A 19,191-nucleotide genomic window follows, 5' to 3' on the forward strand; every position below is an offset into this window, starting at 1 on the left:
CAGGGTAGAAAACTGAGGTGTAGGAAATCAGGATTTAAAGTCAGAAAGCACAGCTTTGGCGTTGAACCACTACTGCTTAGTTTTAAGTTAAACGAGGCAGCTATATTCGTGACAGGAGCCTCAGATATTTGTAAGTTTCTTCACTCAAGAGCACTCATTCTTGGCTGGGCATGGTGACACACACCTATAATCTCAGAGACTTGTGAGGTCAGCCTCAGCAACTTAGTGAGACCCTAAGCAAATTAAAGAGACCCTCTGAAAAAAAAGTGCTGGGGATGTTGCTCAGTGGTTAAGCACACCTAAATTCAATCCCCAGTAAAAAGAACTCATTCCTCAGCCTGGTGGAAAGGGAAGGGGAAAGCAAAGATTGAAAATTAAAGTCCCTCTTCACCTAAAATTCATTAGAACCCAAACATCACCAACAAGTGGTCCACTAGCTACATCTAGAATTGTGTTATTTGGTCCAACAAATCTTTTTAACACACTGAAATACTTGCTAATATTTTGAAAGCGATGAACATTCAGATTTCTGGCATCATTTTAAATATCAGAAAACCTAAGCCTATACGTTTAGGTGGCAACAAACAGTTGGAGCTTAACAGGTCTGTGTCTGTCAGGCTAGTGCTCTCAAACCATCACAGCCTTACTAGACCCACTTCATGTAATGAAGATGACATGTAAAATGTGCATTTTTGAGCTGCCTGATCTAGTTGGCATCGGAGAGTGAGACTCCTGCTAAACAGTAATGTCTTGGCTACTCCCCTTCCCATGTTTCTATCTTTCATCTCTTCAATTGTGCTGAAAAGAAAAAGTGTGCAAGAAGTAGTACACTATTTTATAAAAGCTTCATGACAAACTGTTCTATCTGGGTCTATCTAATGTGATCTCTATTTTTGATGGGGGAAACTGAGGCTTGCAGATTAAGAGTTGCAGCAAATGGTACAGCTAAGTCTATGACAGCACCAGGATTCCAAACAGGTTTTCTGATTCCAAGTCCAGCCCTATTTCCATTAAACTACAATTCCTGTTGACCAATACCCCTATAGAATATATTCCCTAAAATAAGCATGTATATTAGACTACAACTTACACTTAGAAATTAGCAAATTTAAATATTACATAAGGATAATAAGAAATGTATGCCTTTCCTGTTACAGGGTGAACAAAGGGTGGACACAATTGCAGAGAACAACAATGGACTGGGAGCTAGCTGAGATGTAGGATTCCATCCCAAACTGTGGTATTTTATGGTATTGTCACTTGGAAGGATCTCCTGTTCTTCCAGAGTCTTCTATGTAGGTGCAATATATGACAGACTTTGCTATATGTGACTTCCTCTGTTTAGGGGTTTCCTGCAGAACTTCTCATCTATGTCATTATGTTATCCCTAAATATTCTCTTCCTTTTCCCTAACTCCCATTGTTCCCCAAGTCTGCTTTTTCTGACTCCAATGTTTTCCTTTCCTTTCTGTACATAAGTTCTTTGAAATAGAGTAGCCCTCTGGAAAGTGAGCATTTAGAGACAGGTGCAGAGAAAGCATTTTCTATGTAGAATACAATGTATGTAGAGGAACTATGTACGTTGGTGCCATTTACTATAATAAAAAAAAACCTTTTTACACAAACCTATTGTATTCTCATGTAATTATGAATGGAGCTCATTATTATAGGCAAAAAATGTTCCTGGTATTAAAAAGTTTAAAAATCTGTAACATGGAATTGGATTGGTGATTTCAACTACTAGAATATACAAATGGTTTGTCTGTCCATTACTTATTTTTGGTCCACCAAACTGAATTCCATACAACCATATTCTATGAGCTCAGGGAACGATCTCTGTATCAATTGCCCATCCAAAATTTGGAAGGAAGGAAGAGGATATTCAGCAGTGGTCGAATGACAAAAATGAGGAGTTCTGCAGGAAACTCCTAAACAGAAAAGAGTACTTGTGGCCAGAGTCTGTCATAATAAGTTGAACACACATGGATGCTCCAGAATCTTTAACATGTAATTAGATTGGTGACTTAACCAATGAACTTATCAAGACAATTCAGTGGAAATCTGAAATGTGTACATTTGCATGTAACTGTGATTATATGTCCCTTGAAGACAGGCAAAATGAGCAGTTCTCAGCCACCATGGATGTTAAGTGTGGCATTTCTCTGATGTAAGATATTTTTTGGTTTTAAAATGGCAAAGTAATGAGGCAATAGGATATTTTATTTGGATGACTATAAAAGAAACACTACTAAGTGCTCTACCAAATATGAATTCTTCCACATTAAGCAAGTAATTTGGACTTAGCCAGTTTGAGTTCTATGATAATATAAATGTCCCAGGACCTATCTTGCTTTCATTCTGGGGCAAAAAATGGTTGGTCTACCTTTAGCCCTTCTTCTATTTTCTAGGCAGGAAGAATAAGAGGGATCAAAGAAGGCAGTAGGTAGCACTTACTACAAAGCAATAACAATTTCCTGGAAATTTCCTGTTTAGGAATTTGATTTACACCTCATGGGGCAGGAACTGTATCAGATAGCCCCCATATTGCAAGGGAAGCTGAGAAATATAGATTTTTTAAAAAAAACTGGAAATATATTTCCCCTAAACAAAATCTAAGATTTCACGAAGAGGGGACAGACCAAATGCTTTTTCTGTGTCTATTGAGATGATCATATGATTCTTATCTTTAAGTGAACTGATGTGATGAATTACATTGATTTTCATATGTTGAACCAACCTTACATCCCTGGGATGAATCCCACTTGATCATGGTGTATGATCTTTTTGATATGTTTTTGTATTCAATTTGCCAGAATTTTATTGAGAATTTTTGCATCTATTTTCATTAGAGATATTGGTCTGAAGTTTTCTTTTTATGATGTCTCTTTGCCTGGTTTTGGAATATGGGTAATATTGGCCTCACAAAATGAGTTTGGAAGTGCTCCCTCTTTTTCTATTTCCTGAAATAGATTAAAGAGTGTTGATTTTAATTCTTCTTTAAAGGTCTTATAGAATTCAGACCTACACACAGCTGTGTATCCATCAGGTCCTGGGCTTTTCTTGGTTAGTAGACTTCTGATGGCACCTTCTATTTTGTCACTCATGTTCAAAACTCTAGAAAAATTAGGGATAACAGGAACATATCTCAACATCATAAAGGCTATCTATGCTAAGCCCCAGAGCAACATTATTCTAAATGGAGAAAAATTGAAGGCATTCCCTCTAAAAACTGGAACAGGAGAGGGATGCCTTCTTTTACCACTCCTATTTAACCTAGTTCTTGAAACACTGGCCAGAGCAATTAGACGAAAAAAATTAAATGGATACATGTAGGAAAAGAAGAACTCAAATTGGCACTATTTGCTGATGATATGATTCTATACCTAGAAGTCCCTAAAAGTTCCACCAGAAAACTTCTAGAACTAGTAAGTGAATTCAGCAAAGTAGCAGGATATAAAATCAACACCCATAAATCAAATGCATTTCTGTATATCAGTGACAAATCCTCAGGAAGTGAAATAAGGAAAACTACCCCATTTACAATAGCCTAAAAAAAAAAACTACCTCATTTACAATAGCCTCAAAAAATTCAACTTAATGAAAGAGGTGAAAGATCTATATAATGAAAAGTACAGAACCCTAAAGAAAGAAATCAAAGAAGACCTTAGAAGATGGAAAGATCTACCTTGCTCTTGGACAGGCAGAATTAATATTATCAAAATGACCATACTACCAAAAGCACTATACAGATTTAATGCAATTCTGATCAAAATCCCAATGACATTCCTCATAGAAATAGAAAAAGCAATCATGAAATTCATCTGGAAAAAGAAGAGACCCAGAATAGCTAAAGCAATCCTTAGCAGGAAGAGTGAAGCAGGTGGCATCACTATACCAGACCTTAAACTGTACTACAGAGCAATAGTAACAACAACAGCATGGTACTGGCACCAAAACAGACTGGTAGACCAATGGTACAGAATAGAGGACAAGAGATTAACCCACAAAACTACAATTATCTTACATTAGACAAAGGTGCCAAAAACATGCATTGGAGAAAAGACAGCCTCTTCAACAAATGGTGCTGGGGAAACTGGAAATCCAAATGAAATAACATGAAATTAAACCCCTATCTCTCACCATGCACAAAACTCAACTCAAAGTGGATCAAGGACCTAGGAATAAAACCAGAGACCCTGCATCTAGTAGAAGAAAAAGTAGGCTCTAATCTCCATCAGGTGGGATTAGGCCCCAACTTCCTTAAGAAGATTCCTTTGGTGCAAGAATTAAAATCAAGAATCAATAAATGGGATGGACTCAATCTAAAAAATTTCTTCTCAGCAAAAGAAACAATCTGTGAGGGGAATAGAGAGCCTACATCTTGGGAGCAAATCTTTACCCCTCACACATCAGATAGAGCACTTATCTCTAGGGTATATAAAGAACTCAAAAAACTAAGCTCCAAAGAAACAAATAACCCAATCAACAAATGGGCCAAGGACCTGAAGAGACAGTTCTCAGAAGATGATATACAATTAATCAACAAATACATGAAAAAATGTTCACCATCACTAGCCATTAGAGAAATGCAAATCGAAACTCAGATTTCATCACACTCCAGTCAGAATGGCAGCTATTATGAAGATAAATAACAATAAGTGTTGGCCAGGATGTGGGGGAAAAGGTGCACTCATACATGCTATCCCTCTCCTAGGTCTTAAAAACAGCATACTACAGGGACACAGCCACATCAATGTTTATATAAGCATAATTAATAATAGCTAAACTGTGGAACCAACCTAGATGCCCTTCAATAGATGAATGGATAAAAAATGTGGCATATATACACAATGGAATATTACTCGGCAATAAAAGAGAATAAAATCATGGCATTTGCAGGTAAATGAATGGAGTTAGAGAAGATAATGCTAAGTGAAGTTAGCCAATCCCCCAAAACCAAATGCCAAATGTTTTCTCTGATATTAGGAAGCAGATTCATGATGGGGTAGGGAGAGGGAGCTTGGGAGGAATAGATGAACTCTAGATAGGGAAGAGGGGTTGGAGGGGAAGGAAGAGGGCATAGGGTTAGAAATGATGGTGTAATGTGATGGTCACTATTATCCAAAGTACATGTATGAAGACACGAATTAGTGTGAATATACTTTGTATACAACCAGAGATATGAAAAAAATTGTGCTCTATATGTGTAATAAGAATTGTAATGTATTCTGCTATCATATATAAATAAAAAATTAACTTAAAAAAGAGAGACAGACCATATTTTGAGTAGACAACTTCTGTGAAGCTCCATCTCTGAACTCAGAATATAACTGTATGGAATGTAGGGTCTGGTGGATCAAAAATAAGTAGTGGACAGATATAATCCAAGCATTATATGCTTCGAAGAAACCGTAATGCAGGGACAAGATGCTATGTAGAGTCCTAAAGAGGATGATCCAGAAGTTTGTTTCTGATTTAGTATACACTGAAATTATATATACTCTACAGGACACAGTTTCTTGCCTATAAGGATTACCCTTGCTAGTGACTAACATCCCAAGCTAAGTAGTCAGTTGCACTTACTTCCAAGTTCCACCCTTGGCAGCTATGTATCAGGGCAATTTCTAGTTGGAGACATAATAGCTCAAAATAAATATTTGTTATGGTTTCGGTCTGAAATGTCCCCCAAAGGCTCATGTGTTGAAGCCTTGTTCCCCAATGAAGCAATGTCCAAAGGTAGGGATTTTGGGAATTGACTGGATTATGAGGAGTCTGACCTCATCCATGGATTAATTCATTGAGGGATTCAAAGCTAAGTAATTACTGGAATGTGGTGAAAATTACTGGAGGTCAGTCCTAGTTAAAGGGAATGAATCTTTGGGGTCATGCCTTTGGAGACTAGATCTTGTTCCTGGCCCTTTCCTCTCTTTCTGCTTCCTGGCTGCTATGAGGTGAGTTGCTCTGCCAGGATCTCCCTGACATAAGTTTGCACCTCACCACAGTCCCAGAAATAATGGAGCCAAGTAACAATGGACTGAAACTTCTGAAACCATGAACCAAAATAAATCTTTTATCCTGTGTTTGTATTACTTATTTTGTCACTCTGTCAAAAAGCTGAGTAACACAATTCCCTAGCCTCTTCTGGTGCAAAGTGTGTCCAAGGTGATAAGATAATAAATATGCACAACTTCCTTGTTGGTTCTTCAAGACAGGAGGCAAGCACTTCTTCCCATTCTTTCATCCTGCTGCTTGGAAAATGAATGATACCATACCACTAAGATAAGCACACTCTCTGATGGAGCAACAAAATAGGAGTCTGGGTCCTTAGCTGATTCATGAGCATCTAGAACATCTGCTTGTGACATGAAAAGAGAATCCTCTATTTTGTTTAAAATCCCTGTTCTCTGTTTCATGTCGCTGAATTTATATGTTAACTGATATACTGGGAACCTGCAATCCCATGGTCTTGGAAGCAGGGATGCCCAGGAGGAGGCTTTCCAGGGCCTGGGCCTGCACATCTGAAACTTTTGGGGGCTCCTCTCTATGGTCTCTTCCTTCATGCATTCCCATATTGATGAGACTGCCCTAATCATCTTCAGAGGCTGGATTCTTCAAGCTGCTAAAACTCTTAAAGACTAAGACAAATCAGTAAAAAATGACTAAAGGTAGTCATAAGGCTCTCCCAGATACAGAAGCATTTATAAAGCTCCAATTCTTGATGGGTGGAGAGACATACATGCATAGGAAGGGGGAGGAACCCATGATAAGGACTGTCATTTCTTAAGGATTTACTATCATACTTCTCAGTTTTAATTTAAGATTTTGATTCTCTTGCCTCCTTCTACCACACTCACAATTGCAGAGAAAGTAGAGAAGAGTTGAACCATAAGCAATACTCCAAGTTTCCATTATTCAAACTTCATAATTACTAAGAAAAGTCAGCTCTTTAAGCCTCCATTATGAGAGGCTTTGGTTTAAGGCAATGTTTCTCACCTGAATAGACCTTATAGTCATGCCCTTATTTTTTACATGTATTGGGGGAAAATAGCTATCACATTAAAAGTATATTTTATAAATATGGTATAACAAGATTACAAATTAGTAGTAGCATAGATTTGAATTGGTTGTTTTAAGCAAATATAATTAAGGCTACTATTTGAACAAAACAAAAATTAAACAGGGGATACCCAACATCTGAAATGGAGAAACATTGGTTTAGCAAAGACCATGGAAATCGGTTTGAAAATACCTTAGTGAAAAGTCCCAGCTCTACCACATACTAGCCATGTGACCACAAGCAATCATTAAATATCTATAGGTCTTACTTATACTTATGAAAGGAGAGGGCTACATTTCCTAGATTGTTAGATTTTGTGTGAATGTTAAACTTGTAAAGTTAAAACACTGTATACATTTAGGAAGTTCTAAGTTAAAAAAAAAATTACCTGTTTCCTAGCTTGGGCAGGATGAAAGTAGGATGCAATCAGTTGCAGAAATAAGAACATCAGATTCCTGGAAGATGTCACATCCGCGGACACATCATGCATCTCCTAGCAGCCAGAGGCTAGTCTTGTCTGCTTGTCTGTTCTAACCTTCTCAGAAAAGTCACAACCATCACATCAATCAAAAGAAAGAAGCTGCTCAAAACCACATGGGCAGGGATAGTAATGTTGACCAGTAGAAGTACTTTTGATTCTGATCTTATTTTGTTTGGTAGCATTACTGTTTTACATTTGGTGTTTTTATCCTGTTTCCTCAGGTGACACAGACACACACTCTTACTCATTCATGTCCCCTTTTATGGTTCTAGTCCTGTCTTACTTTAAGTCTCAGCTAAAATCTCACCACCCAAGACTAGAGGTTAGATAACTGTATCTACTCCTTTTTTTAAATTGCTTAACTAAATTTATCTGAAAACATCAAACTGTCTTCCAGAAAGCAAACTGGAGACAAAGTTTAAAATTAAAAGTTAGGTCTGCAAACTATGAATATTACATTTGAATTAAAAGTTCTGGAAATCAAGAATATTCTGAAAATTAAGAATATGCTAAATGTCCTGAACATGTCTTTAATGTGGTATTTTTTTTTTAAAGAGAGAGTGATAGAGACAGAGAGAATTTTTTTTATATTTATTTTTTAGTTTTCGGTGGACACACATCTTTGTTTGTATGTGGTGCTGAGGATCGAACCCGGGCCGCACGCATGCCAGGCGAGCGTGCTACCGCTTGAGCCACATCCCCAGCCCCTTTAATGTGGTATTTTTATAAGTTGCCCAAAGTTGGATTAGTGAGGTTGAATTATAAGAATCATGACATTTGTGTACTTTTAAATTAAATTTTGCCATTTTGGATCAAAATATTGAAAATCCAATTTATACAAAAGTCACGAATAAGGGTCCTCATTTCCCTGCAGCCTCCACAGAACTGGATGTTATTTCTATCATCTAGGTGAGAAAAATGGCATCTTATTGTATTTTAATTTGCATTTCCCTAATGGTGAGGCTAAAACCTCTTCATCTGTTAATCTTCATCTCCTCTCCTTTAAACTAGTCTTTGGTGCTTATTGACCATACTTCCATTACGCTAATTCTTCCTGTTATTTCATGAGTGTTTTGCATATTGAGAATATCCTCTATCTCATTTAACTTTTTTCCAGCCTAAAAGGTATCTTGTTCCATGATGTTTTTCTATATAAATTTCAATTTTTTTTGTCAGCAAGACTATCTTTGTGATTTTTTTGTAATTACTTGCTTGAGATAGTATTCTTTACACAGCTAAACTCGTAATATTTCTTCTATTTGTATTGTTTTTGGAGAACTAATATTTTTTATTTATTTTTACATAAAGTATGAAGAAAAGGGAGTCTAATTTTTTTGCCCTTACAGCCAATTATTAACCCTATCAAACTTTAGTTATTAAATTTAATAATTTCAGCTTCCTAAATTTCAGTTATATCACATGTTGCCTTTCTGTATATGCTGGAATAAACTTTTCTTAACAGCAGTAAAAGTTGTATTAAAAACTTAGGATTTGTCTTCTCGATTTTGGGCCATTTCAATTTTAAAAGCACAACTCCTCTGACCCAAAAACTTCAACTGTAAGTTTAACATAGCTGAGGTTTTCAAATTATGACAAACAGGACACATGTCTTACACACAGAGATCATGATTTAATGGGGGGAATCAGACTAAGTATTTAAGCTATGAATAAGAGCATTATGAATTACAAATAATGGTCAAGGTGGCTCCAGCAAACTGTATCACTTTGTGGACAGTTTTTATGGGTTTTCATTTTTCTCTTTTGCCATTAACATTAGACTTTATTTGGACCTCATTGGTTTTCCATTTTTTTTTTCCTGGGATCCAATGCAGTCTTCCATACTCCCTTTAGTATCTTGTCTCCTGGGTCTCCTCTCATCTGAGACAATTTCTCAGTAATTTCTTATTTTTCATGACCTTAATAATCTTGAGGAGTATTGGGCTTACATACATCCTGAAGAATGTCTTCCACCTGGATGTGTCTGATGTTTTCCTCATGATTTCGCTGGAGTTATGGGCTTAGGAAAAGAACACCACAGAGGTAAAATGATCTTCACATGTCTTGGGGTGCAAGTCAAGGACATGGTATAACTGATGATGTTAACTTTGATCACTGGGTTCCGACAGGGCGGGTAGGTTTCTTTTCTGTAAAGCTATGATAGTTTCCCACACTCTGGTATTTGAAAGTGAATTACTAAATGTAGCCCATCTATAAACAGGAGAGGCTTAAAATCTACCTTTTAGAAGGGAAAGTAACTATATTTCTAATAATCATTTGGAATATTTCTCTAAAGAAGATTTGGTTCTTCTATCGATTTATTTTATATAAGCTAAATTTATTACCATGTTTTAAAAAATATTTTTAAGTTGTTGATGGACCTGCATTTTATTCATTTATTTATAGACAGTGCTGAGAATTGAACCCAGTGCCTCACACATGTGAGGCAAGTAATGTACCACTGAGTCACAACCCCAGCCCCTAAATTGATTACCATTTAATCAGTGTGGATTCATGATATCTATTTTATAAGCAGGATTTACAATCTAAACTTCCAATACATTACTTATTTTGTTGCCTAAACCATTTCGGATTTGATCACTAACACCTAGTTTATTTCTAAAATATTAATCATAAAGGATTCCATTATGTCAATTTCTTCCAACCCAACACTCCTAAAAGTCAGTCAACCCATATGATCTCTCAATATCTACTAACAGTTGTTCCAGCTTATTCATACTGTAACTGACTACTCTTTTTATCTGAACAAATCTTTTGCCATGAATTTATTACCTCTGTTCTGATATTGATAAAAACTATAATCTATTTGGTCAAACCAAGTTAAATGCTCAATGACCAATTTGACAGGCTTAGTTTTGGCAAGGCAATGTGCTGCACTTTAATAATCCATTTTCTACACAAAATACATGCTTTTCTTTCTTCACCATGAGAAAAGCAACATTTTTGTGAGATGTCAAATAGTGATCAAGAAGGTCAATAAGCCAATAGATAATTACATGTTAATAGTTCATTCATAGCACATAATGGTTTAGATATATGGTGTCCCCCCAAAACTCATGTATGAGTTGGAAGTGAAATGATGGGGCTATGAAAGCCTTAACCCAACCAGTGAATCAATCTCCTAATAAGGACTAACTGAGTGATAAGTGAAAGCAGGTAGAAAGTGGATCATTGGGGGCGAGCCTTTGGGATTAATATTTTGTGGTGAGGATAGCATGTTCATTCTCTCTGCTTCCTGGTGTGATGTCTGGACCTGCTTTCCTCCGCCACACCCTTCTTCCATGTTGTTCTGTCTCATCTCGAGCACTGAGGAATAGAGCCAGCCTTCTATAGACTGAGACCTCTGAAACTGTGACCCCCAAATAAACTTCTCCTCTAATTGTTCCTGTCGAGTCTTTTTGATCACAGTGGTGAAAAAGCTGACTAAAACAGCACACTTGTAAATTTCTGCAAACACAAATTTCAGATAAGCCTGCTTACCCGTTATTGTTGATATTCTGTTTATGGTCCATTTACCTTTCTCCTCTGTGAACACATTATTAATATCATATTTTCCTGATCTCTCATAATATTAATCTTTCAAGAAAAGGTCAACAAATTCTGCTATGATTTTCTACTTATACAAATGACAAATAACCATTTGCAGTACTAGAAATCTTATTTTAATCTTAGTATGAAGCCAAGAGAGCTGTGGTCCAACACAGTGGGTCTTTAAGTAAATTAAAACGTGCTTATATAGTTTATTTTTAAAGTAATTTAAAACACAGTGTTAACATACATTACAGATATCATGACAGTTTAGATTATGAATAACATGAAGTTATTTACATGTTGGCATATGCATGTGTGTATGTATGTATGTACACAAAGTGCAGATAAATATAGAAACACTACAAAATAAACAAAAAATTCAATATAACTTACCAACAATCATTTTCATCATATTTATTACTTAATTTGTCACGTTAATGGCTGCAAAGAAGCTCCTAGTACTGAAATACAATATCTAAATATCCAACTTTTATATAAACTATAGTACCTCAAATTTTAACAGTATATAAATAGAATTCTGAATTAAAAACCCAGGCGTCTTCCCTGCCAAACTTCCTATTTGTAAAGGTTTCTGATCAGAGTTCAAAAAGAACTTTTAAAATTCCAGCCTTCAATACGTGGTGATAACGTGGATTTTAATGTAACTCCTGTGCAGGCAGTATTCTTGGGTTGGCTCTAGAGGCACCATTCTTTGCAGAAAGGAGGCGGCTGAAGATATGCTGGTGAAAGTCAAATTTGTAACATGCTGCCACATAGAAAACAAGGCATGCTTTTCATCCAAGAGTCTGAGTGGATTCAAGGCACAATTGCATTGCTCTCAACCCTAGAAGATGTGGGAGATGGTACAAAGGGGAGACAGCAGTCATCTAACTGAGGTGGTTTTGGTACTCTCAGCCTCCACCCCGCTAAGATACTGAAGTTCCTCAGGCTGCCCTGTACATGAGCATCTTGAATGGAAAAGAATATTTATGCTCATAATAACTGAAAATAGTCTTTGCCTTTTGAAACTTCTCAATAAATGCACGGACTCCCTATCTCCATTTAGCACCAGTACATATTCACCCTTGACATTGGCCTCTCCCTCATGAGTGCCTAAGGTAAAGTGGTGACCTGCTGGACTCCCTCCCCACACAAACAGCTTGTAAACATTGGTCTGGGACACACTGATCTGTTTTCTGCCAATGATTTACTCTGAGTGCTGTCAACATTCCTACTTCAGATTATTAAAGCAATGGGTACAGCTGCCCTAAAATTATAAAAAATCTTATTCATGTTTATTATCCTCTAAAAGTTCACAACCATTCATAATCCTGAGTTTTCCCAAGGTTATCACCAATAGAATCTGCACATCTGAAGCAGGAAGGTAATAGAAACGATGGAAGCAGACAGTCAATGTGCTCAGGAAATTGAGACTAGCTTATAAATACCTGTTATTAAGTCTGTGAATCAGCAGGAGACAGGCTGACATGGATTGTTCAGAAAGACTAGCCTTGTTTCTAAATGTGTTTGGATTTCAAAAGATAACATAAAAGTAAATGAGGCCAAATTACAGAGCAATTTTACCCTAAGGTGGAAACCTTTGCTCAAGAGCCAAATAAATTCTGGACAAGAGTCAAGCCATTGCTTTTTATCTTTACCAGAAGATATGATTTTGAAGTCTCACCCAGTGACTTGAGGTCATAATAATAAGTGCTGTAAGTTGCAAATGTATTATGAAACCAAAGAACAAAATCTGCTCCTAAGCTGGTCTGCCTGACTTCGGCTGATAAAGTATAAATCAGGCTGGCACTCTTAATGCTAATTAAGGTATTATCAATATATAGTTGGGCTATTATGGGTTGAGTATCCCTAATCCAAAATCTGATACTTAAAAACAAACAAACAAAAAAACCCATGTATTTATTTATTTACTTATTTTTATGTGGTGCTGAAGATCAAAGCCAGTGCCTCACATGTGTTAGACAAGAACTCTACCACTGAGCCACAACTCCAGCCTCCCCAAATCTGAGACATTCTGAGAAATTATATGACCCCAGCAATGGAAGATCCCACACCATGAAACTATTTTATGCACAAAGTTGTTAAATATCAGATAAAATTAACTTCAGGCTAAGTTTATAAGGTGTATATGGAACAAAAACGAATGTCATGTCTCACCTCCATAATGTTTGTGTGTATATGATATCTTGTATATATGTAATTATTGCAAAAATATTGAAAAAAAATCCACAATATTTCTTGTTGAAAGCATTTTGGATAAAGATACTCAACCTGTGTTAAAAACTGAAGTTGCCTAAGGTGAGGGTCTGAGGAACTCTTCTAAGACAACATCCATGTGAATGACACACAATACTTTCCACACAGACCTGAAGAATGATGCTGAGAGTAAGAAGTCTGGCAGATGTCAGTTTCACGCGATTATAGTAAAAGACTTGTTTTCTTCACAACATAGTAGATTTTTAGAAGGCATGTCACAATATGTAACTAATTATTACAAATAAGACTCATATATCTTTATTTTTTTCTATTTGGAAATCAGATAGCTTGAGGTTATGGAAAATAGAAGGTACATTTTTTTTTCTCTCCATCATTCCTCAAAGAACCAGCAAATGAGCCATGGTTGAGAAACCAGGTTATGCTTATACACATACACAGCACAGAGAACCAACGTAACAGACAAGTGAAATCACACCACACAAAAATGATTCCCCCTCATACTTCATGGACATTACAGGAATATAAAGATTATTATTCACTTTTCATATATTCACACATAATACAGAAAAATCCTTCAGTTGAATGACTAGTTTCTATAAACTAAACTTAGAGCAATGGCATAACAAAAGTCACCTGTGAAATGCATATTCTGTACTCAGGGATATTTTCACATAACATACAAGATGATTAATTTAGACCCTCAATCTTATCCTCATACTGATAGTACTGAAAGAAGTGGTTTGGGAGCACATGCCGTGTGTTTCAAAGATTTGACTCTGGCAATTCTAACGAATCTTCAACTTCCAACACCATTATAATTCAGACTGTGATGCTGTTTCCATGAGTGCTGTTAATTACTTTTTTGACTAATATTCCACATGTATTAGAGAACCTGTTCTTGGTGCTCAAAAACACCTTTTCACAGGAAACTTAACTTCAAGGGAAAAGCAGTCTTAGCCTCTCTCCAGTATATGGCCACAACTTGCTTATACATGTAATCAATATGAAGAAAAATGAACCATTCCTACAAATCTAAAAAGTCAAAACTTCAAACAAAAGTACATGAACCAGCATGTAGTTTATTTCAGGAAAGAGACCATATGTTATGCTACAGTATAGGTCTCTCCATTAGAAAGGAGAGCCGGATGTCATACCCACATCCTGTGCAGTTAATTCCTTACTGAACATCAGTGGAATTAGCTTACAGACAACTCAGAAGCAGGGACACCCTATGTTAAAATAAAATGTTGAAATAAAAAGTTGAAATTTCTTTATACAGCAGCAAGTGAAATAGGATTCTGAATCTTTTAGAGTCAGGTTGGTCTTTGAAGGAAAATTAATTTGCTTTGAAAGGTCCTAATCTAGCCAGATGGCAGATAATGGTAAGAGTGCTTAAATTGAAGGGGGCCAAATAGACAGGGGACTGGTACACTGCAAAGGCTACCTTCTGTTCCAGCAGAGGGCAATTACAGTACCAGTAACACTGTTACTACTACTGAGGGTCACTTGACCAAGAAGTTCCAGCAATACCTCATTATAGTGCATAGATAAATAGCAGGAGGAAAAAGAAAAGGACAAACTCATCAGATTTTCACATAACATTACTGATTTTTGTTAACAGTGGAATATTTTTTTCATTCATTTATTTCAATCCACTGATATTTTTCCTGGCTGTGACTGTCTCTCTACTATTACCCTCTTTACTATTTAATTATAATCCATTATTTTTACTTTTAAAAGCATAAATGCTCTGAGGCATAGTTGTGTGCATCTTTATTAGCTCTAGAATATTAACTTAAAAGTAGGTGGAATTGATATTATAATAAAAGGTTTTACACAGTAAATACCTGAGTGTTTCTAAAGTGGGGGAAACTGAAGTAACCAATAAGACGTCAAAGCCAAGCACAGCAGGGCTGTGGTAGCTGGTGGCAGGCAACCAGCCTTTTGGAATCTCATGAAGAGAAGTTCTTTACCATAGATATTCATAGAAATAATATATTAGAATTATTAAAATAGGAATAATAGAAAAATGGCTGATACATAACCAGTTGATGATATGCATAATTTGATAGTAAATACCTATTTCTATGCTCTATAAATTCAGTGAAATTCCTAGTAATCTGAATGCCATAATAGGAAACCATGTATAGATTTTTTGTTCAAGATGATGGCATAATTTCAAACTTTGTTGCTTAATATAATTTAAGAATCCTATATATTTGTATTTATTTTGTTTTAATAACATATATACTTTAGAAGCCAAACAGCTTCCCCATTACTGTTTTCAAGAACATGAAAACACACCTCATAAGCCAAAGCTAGATGTTATCAAAATACTTTGACACTACAGTGTCACAAGTGGAATTTCAGTTGCATGCCTCTGAGCTGCACTTACATAATTTTCTCATTGTTGTAATTATTCTCTTGTGATACCATTAAAATGTTACTGGTAGAGGATATGTGCATATGATTTTTTAGTATTTATGTTTTAATGTAAAATTTTGTAAAAATCTAGAAATTATGAAGATAGTTTTACACATCCTCTAAAATAGGGGTGAGTAAATTATGACCCACAAGTGAAATCTAGCCCACCACAAAAATGTTAACTATCTCAGGCCTTTATAGAAATAGTTGCTGGGCTTGGGATGTGGCTCAGTGATAATTCTTGCCAAGCATGTGTGAGGCTCTGGGTTTGAAACAGCTTGCTGATCCCTGCTCTAAATTCATGAAAGTTGTCTGGAATTCTGAGTGGATTGTTTACAGAATCAGTGTATGACATAATTTGACTTTTTTTTTTTAACAGACATTATATACATCATTGCTTTTGAAATATTACTATCTACTTGGAAAACAAATACAATAATGTTAGAACAAAGACTTATATTTCCTTGAAATGTTTAGGACCAGCAAAACAATCATATAAAAAGCAGTATAATTTTTACGAAAAAAAATAATGAACAATTTAAATTACACTTTTAAGTATTGATCTCAAAGTTCCTCAGAGAATGCCAGGCAGTAAAGGACAAATATTAAAATCCATATAGCAAATTTCTGGTTTCCAAATTTTTGGGAATATAGTCTTGAACACAATATTTGAGATTCTATAGGTGCTATGGAAGAGGCATTGTGGAGAACTATTTTTACCATAAAAAAGCAAGGTTTTTTAAGATAAGAAACCAGCCAAAAAAGAATGACCACAATTTAAACATTTTTTTCTTTTTCCATTAATAGGGAGCTACACAGTCCACTGGTGAAGAACTTGATAGAAATTGACTGTTTTTATTTAGTGGGCTATCCCCATATCTGTGTCAGATAAAAATCATAGCACTTATTATTTGTTACCATGGATACCATGAAGATACTGCCATCCACTAAATAGTATTAGAGGAAGACAACATAATTTTCTGGAACTAGTCCTGTTTTGCCTTCATAAGTTGCCTTTAACCATCCTGGTTCCACTGATGGGTACACTGGCAAAATAAAGAAAAAAATACATGTCACTCAATCAACATTAGCTTCAAATAATTATATAAACACAAATCCACGTCAGATTGTATACATAAATTCACAAACAAAACAGTGCTATGATCCCTTTAATGTTGAAATACTCTTTGTTTTCACATATCTGCATATGTTTGTGTATGCACTCATGGTGGGTATGTTTCTTTCACCTCTGTACAAGTAGGCACAGACACAGGTGTGTGTACACACATTCCTGCAGGGGAGGAAGTTGGGATCTAGAGAGATTAAGTGTGTTCACTCATTCAGGTTATGAGAGGCAGGGGCTGGAACAGAACCCGGGGTACCTGGCTTCTACTTAGACTCTTACTGCCACACTATTTCTTTGCCCTTCCATGATACACTAGTGAAGGGTACGGATGTACTCACCATTAGAAAATATTGCTCCCTGTGGGAAGGACAGCTCATGGCTGTGCTCTGCTTTACAGGAATACATGGCTTTGGCTTGGCTGAAAGATCAAGACAATTTATAAATAAACACAACACTCAATTTGAATACATCTATACTTAAAAGTATCCGAAAGAGTGCCATTAATTCCAGTGATAACTGGAATATAATACATACAAAGAAAATGCACAGGTGATTCTACATCAATGTACTTTCCACAAACCAAACACAATCATGTAACTAGATCAAGAAACTGAACAAGTACTAGCACCAAAAGCCCTTGTATTTCCAGGCAATGCCCTCTACGGGAACCACATGGTTTATACCAAACAATATAGGCTGGTTTTAAAGAATGTGTATTTAATTGTTAGGAAGCTACTGAACAGGCTGTTTTTCAAGCTATATAGGAACCAAGGTTCATGGGTACCTACCAACTTTTTTTTCTACTTTAATGTTCAGAAAAACTGAGGTGATAACTAAAAGTTAAAAGGTCTAGAAGATATGATAAATAAGTTGAGTGGGTATGATATAAGAAGGACAATTGGATAAGCTAATGAAAATGGTAAACAATTATGGCCTCAGTGTCAGAGAGTCGATGGGGATGGGGATGGGTGAAGGCTTTGCAAACTAGAGAGATGCTTATTACCTATAAAGGGAAGTCAACACATAGCTTCTTATAGTCATTTCTATATATGAACTCGTGATCAATGTAGCCAGTTACTCTAGCTTTTAAAGAGAAACCAGAATCACAGGGGTTTTTGTGGGATCTGACTTTAAAATATTGGAGCCAACACTACAAAGCCATCATCTGAGGCTGCTAACCACGTAACCGGGCGAATCCCCTTTACTCTACAACACTGAATGGCCTCAGGAGGACTTGCAGCTTCCCTAAGTCCACCCACTTACATCTTCCAGAGGGTCTAAGCCAATGACACCTCTGGTCTGGTTGACTGAGTGACTTTCTAAACATCCTAAAAACTCTAGGCTTCCCCTTCTGCTTGCTGACAGTCTACCATCTACAGAGCAACCAGAGAGCAGTGTTGAAGCAGTCCATTAGATCACGTTACTTCCTGACAGCAACCCTTCAACAGTTTCCTGACCTGGTCTACAAACCATACCCCTCCAGGTGTTAGTTTGTTTGTCTCTCCTATCTCTTTTCATACCTGCCTCAGATCACTCATGATACTCCAGTCATATGGGCCCTTTTTCTCTTCCTCAAATATGCCAAAGTCATAATGGTTTCTGTGAGATGTTTTCTTCTTGATCTTAACCTGGCTGTGCACTTCATATTTACTTGAATTTTCAAGAGCTTTGCTGTAGGTCAGGCCTTCCCTGAACATGAACTCCAAAATAGCCATTTATGCAACTATCATATTCTCCTGCTCCAAATTTGTGCAGTATTGATATGTGGTATTCTGTTGTATCAATTGATATTTTTGTTATTTTCTCCCTTAACTGGAATGTAACCTCCATGGATGATTCTTTTTTTTTTTTTAATATTTTTTAGTTGTCAATGGGCTTTTATTTAATTTATTTATGTGTGATGCTGAGGATCGAACCCAGTGCCTCACACATGCTAGGCAAGTGTCCCACAACTAGGCCACAACCCCAGCACCCCCATGGATGATTCTTGATGCTCAGTAGCAACTCAGTAATTATTTGCTAAGTGGTAAGTCAAAAAAAAGGAAAGAGTTGGACTCATTGTCTATGTGATGGGTCCTTTGAAAGACATAGGGAGCCTTGTCTGTCCTCCCTGAAGTTCCAGCAATCCACATGCCAAAAAATATAAGCTGTACTTGCCATCTTCCCCAAATCAACAGCATTACCTTATAACTGCATTTCCCCATTGGAACTAGACCTTGGGTCTTATCTAGACACTTGTAGAATGAGGATTGGCCATTTTAACTCCAGTACCCAAAAAGTATCTGAAAATTGAAAAACTATGGAGGAAAGTTCTAGT

The 19,191-nt window shown here is 36.4% G+C and overlaps 1 protein-coding gene across 1 annotated transcript in view; it reads right to left on the bottom strand.

Moving 5' to 3' along the window:
* Positions 1-11,194: 11,194 nt before the first annotated feature.
* The window catches only part of Arhgap42 (Rho GTPase activating protein 42), a 265,879-nt gene continuing 257,882 nt past the window's right edge, over positions 11,195-19,191 (bottom strand). Inside the window, exons 23-24 of the mRNA XM_046466850.2 lie at positions 17,213-17,292; positions 11,195-16,794 (exon numbers count right to left, since the gene is read on the bottom strand). Coding sequence (XP_046322806.1) covers positions 16,706-16,794; positions 17,213-17,292 — 169 coding nt within the window. The 3' untranslated portion in view covers positions 11,195-16,705. The remainder of the gene's footprint in view (positions 16,795-17,212; positions 17,293-19,191) is intronic.

The sequence above is a fragment of the Marmota monax genome, unplaced genomic scaffold (genome assembly GCF_021218885.2).
Source record: "Marmota monax isolate L192 unplaced genomic scaffold, Marmota_monax_Labrador192_F-V1.1 WCK01_AAM20220418_F8-fsc00045, whole genome shotgun sequence".
Taxonomy (NCBI): domain Eukaryota; kingdom Metazoa; phylum Chordata; class Mammalia; order Rodentia; family Sciuridae; genus Marmota; species Marmota monax.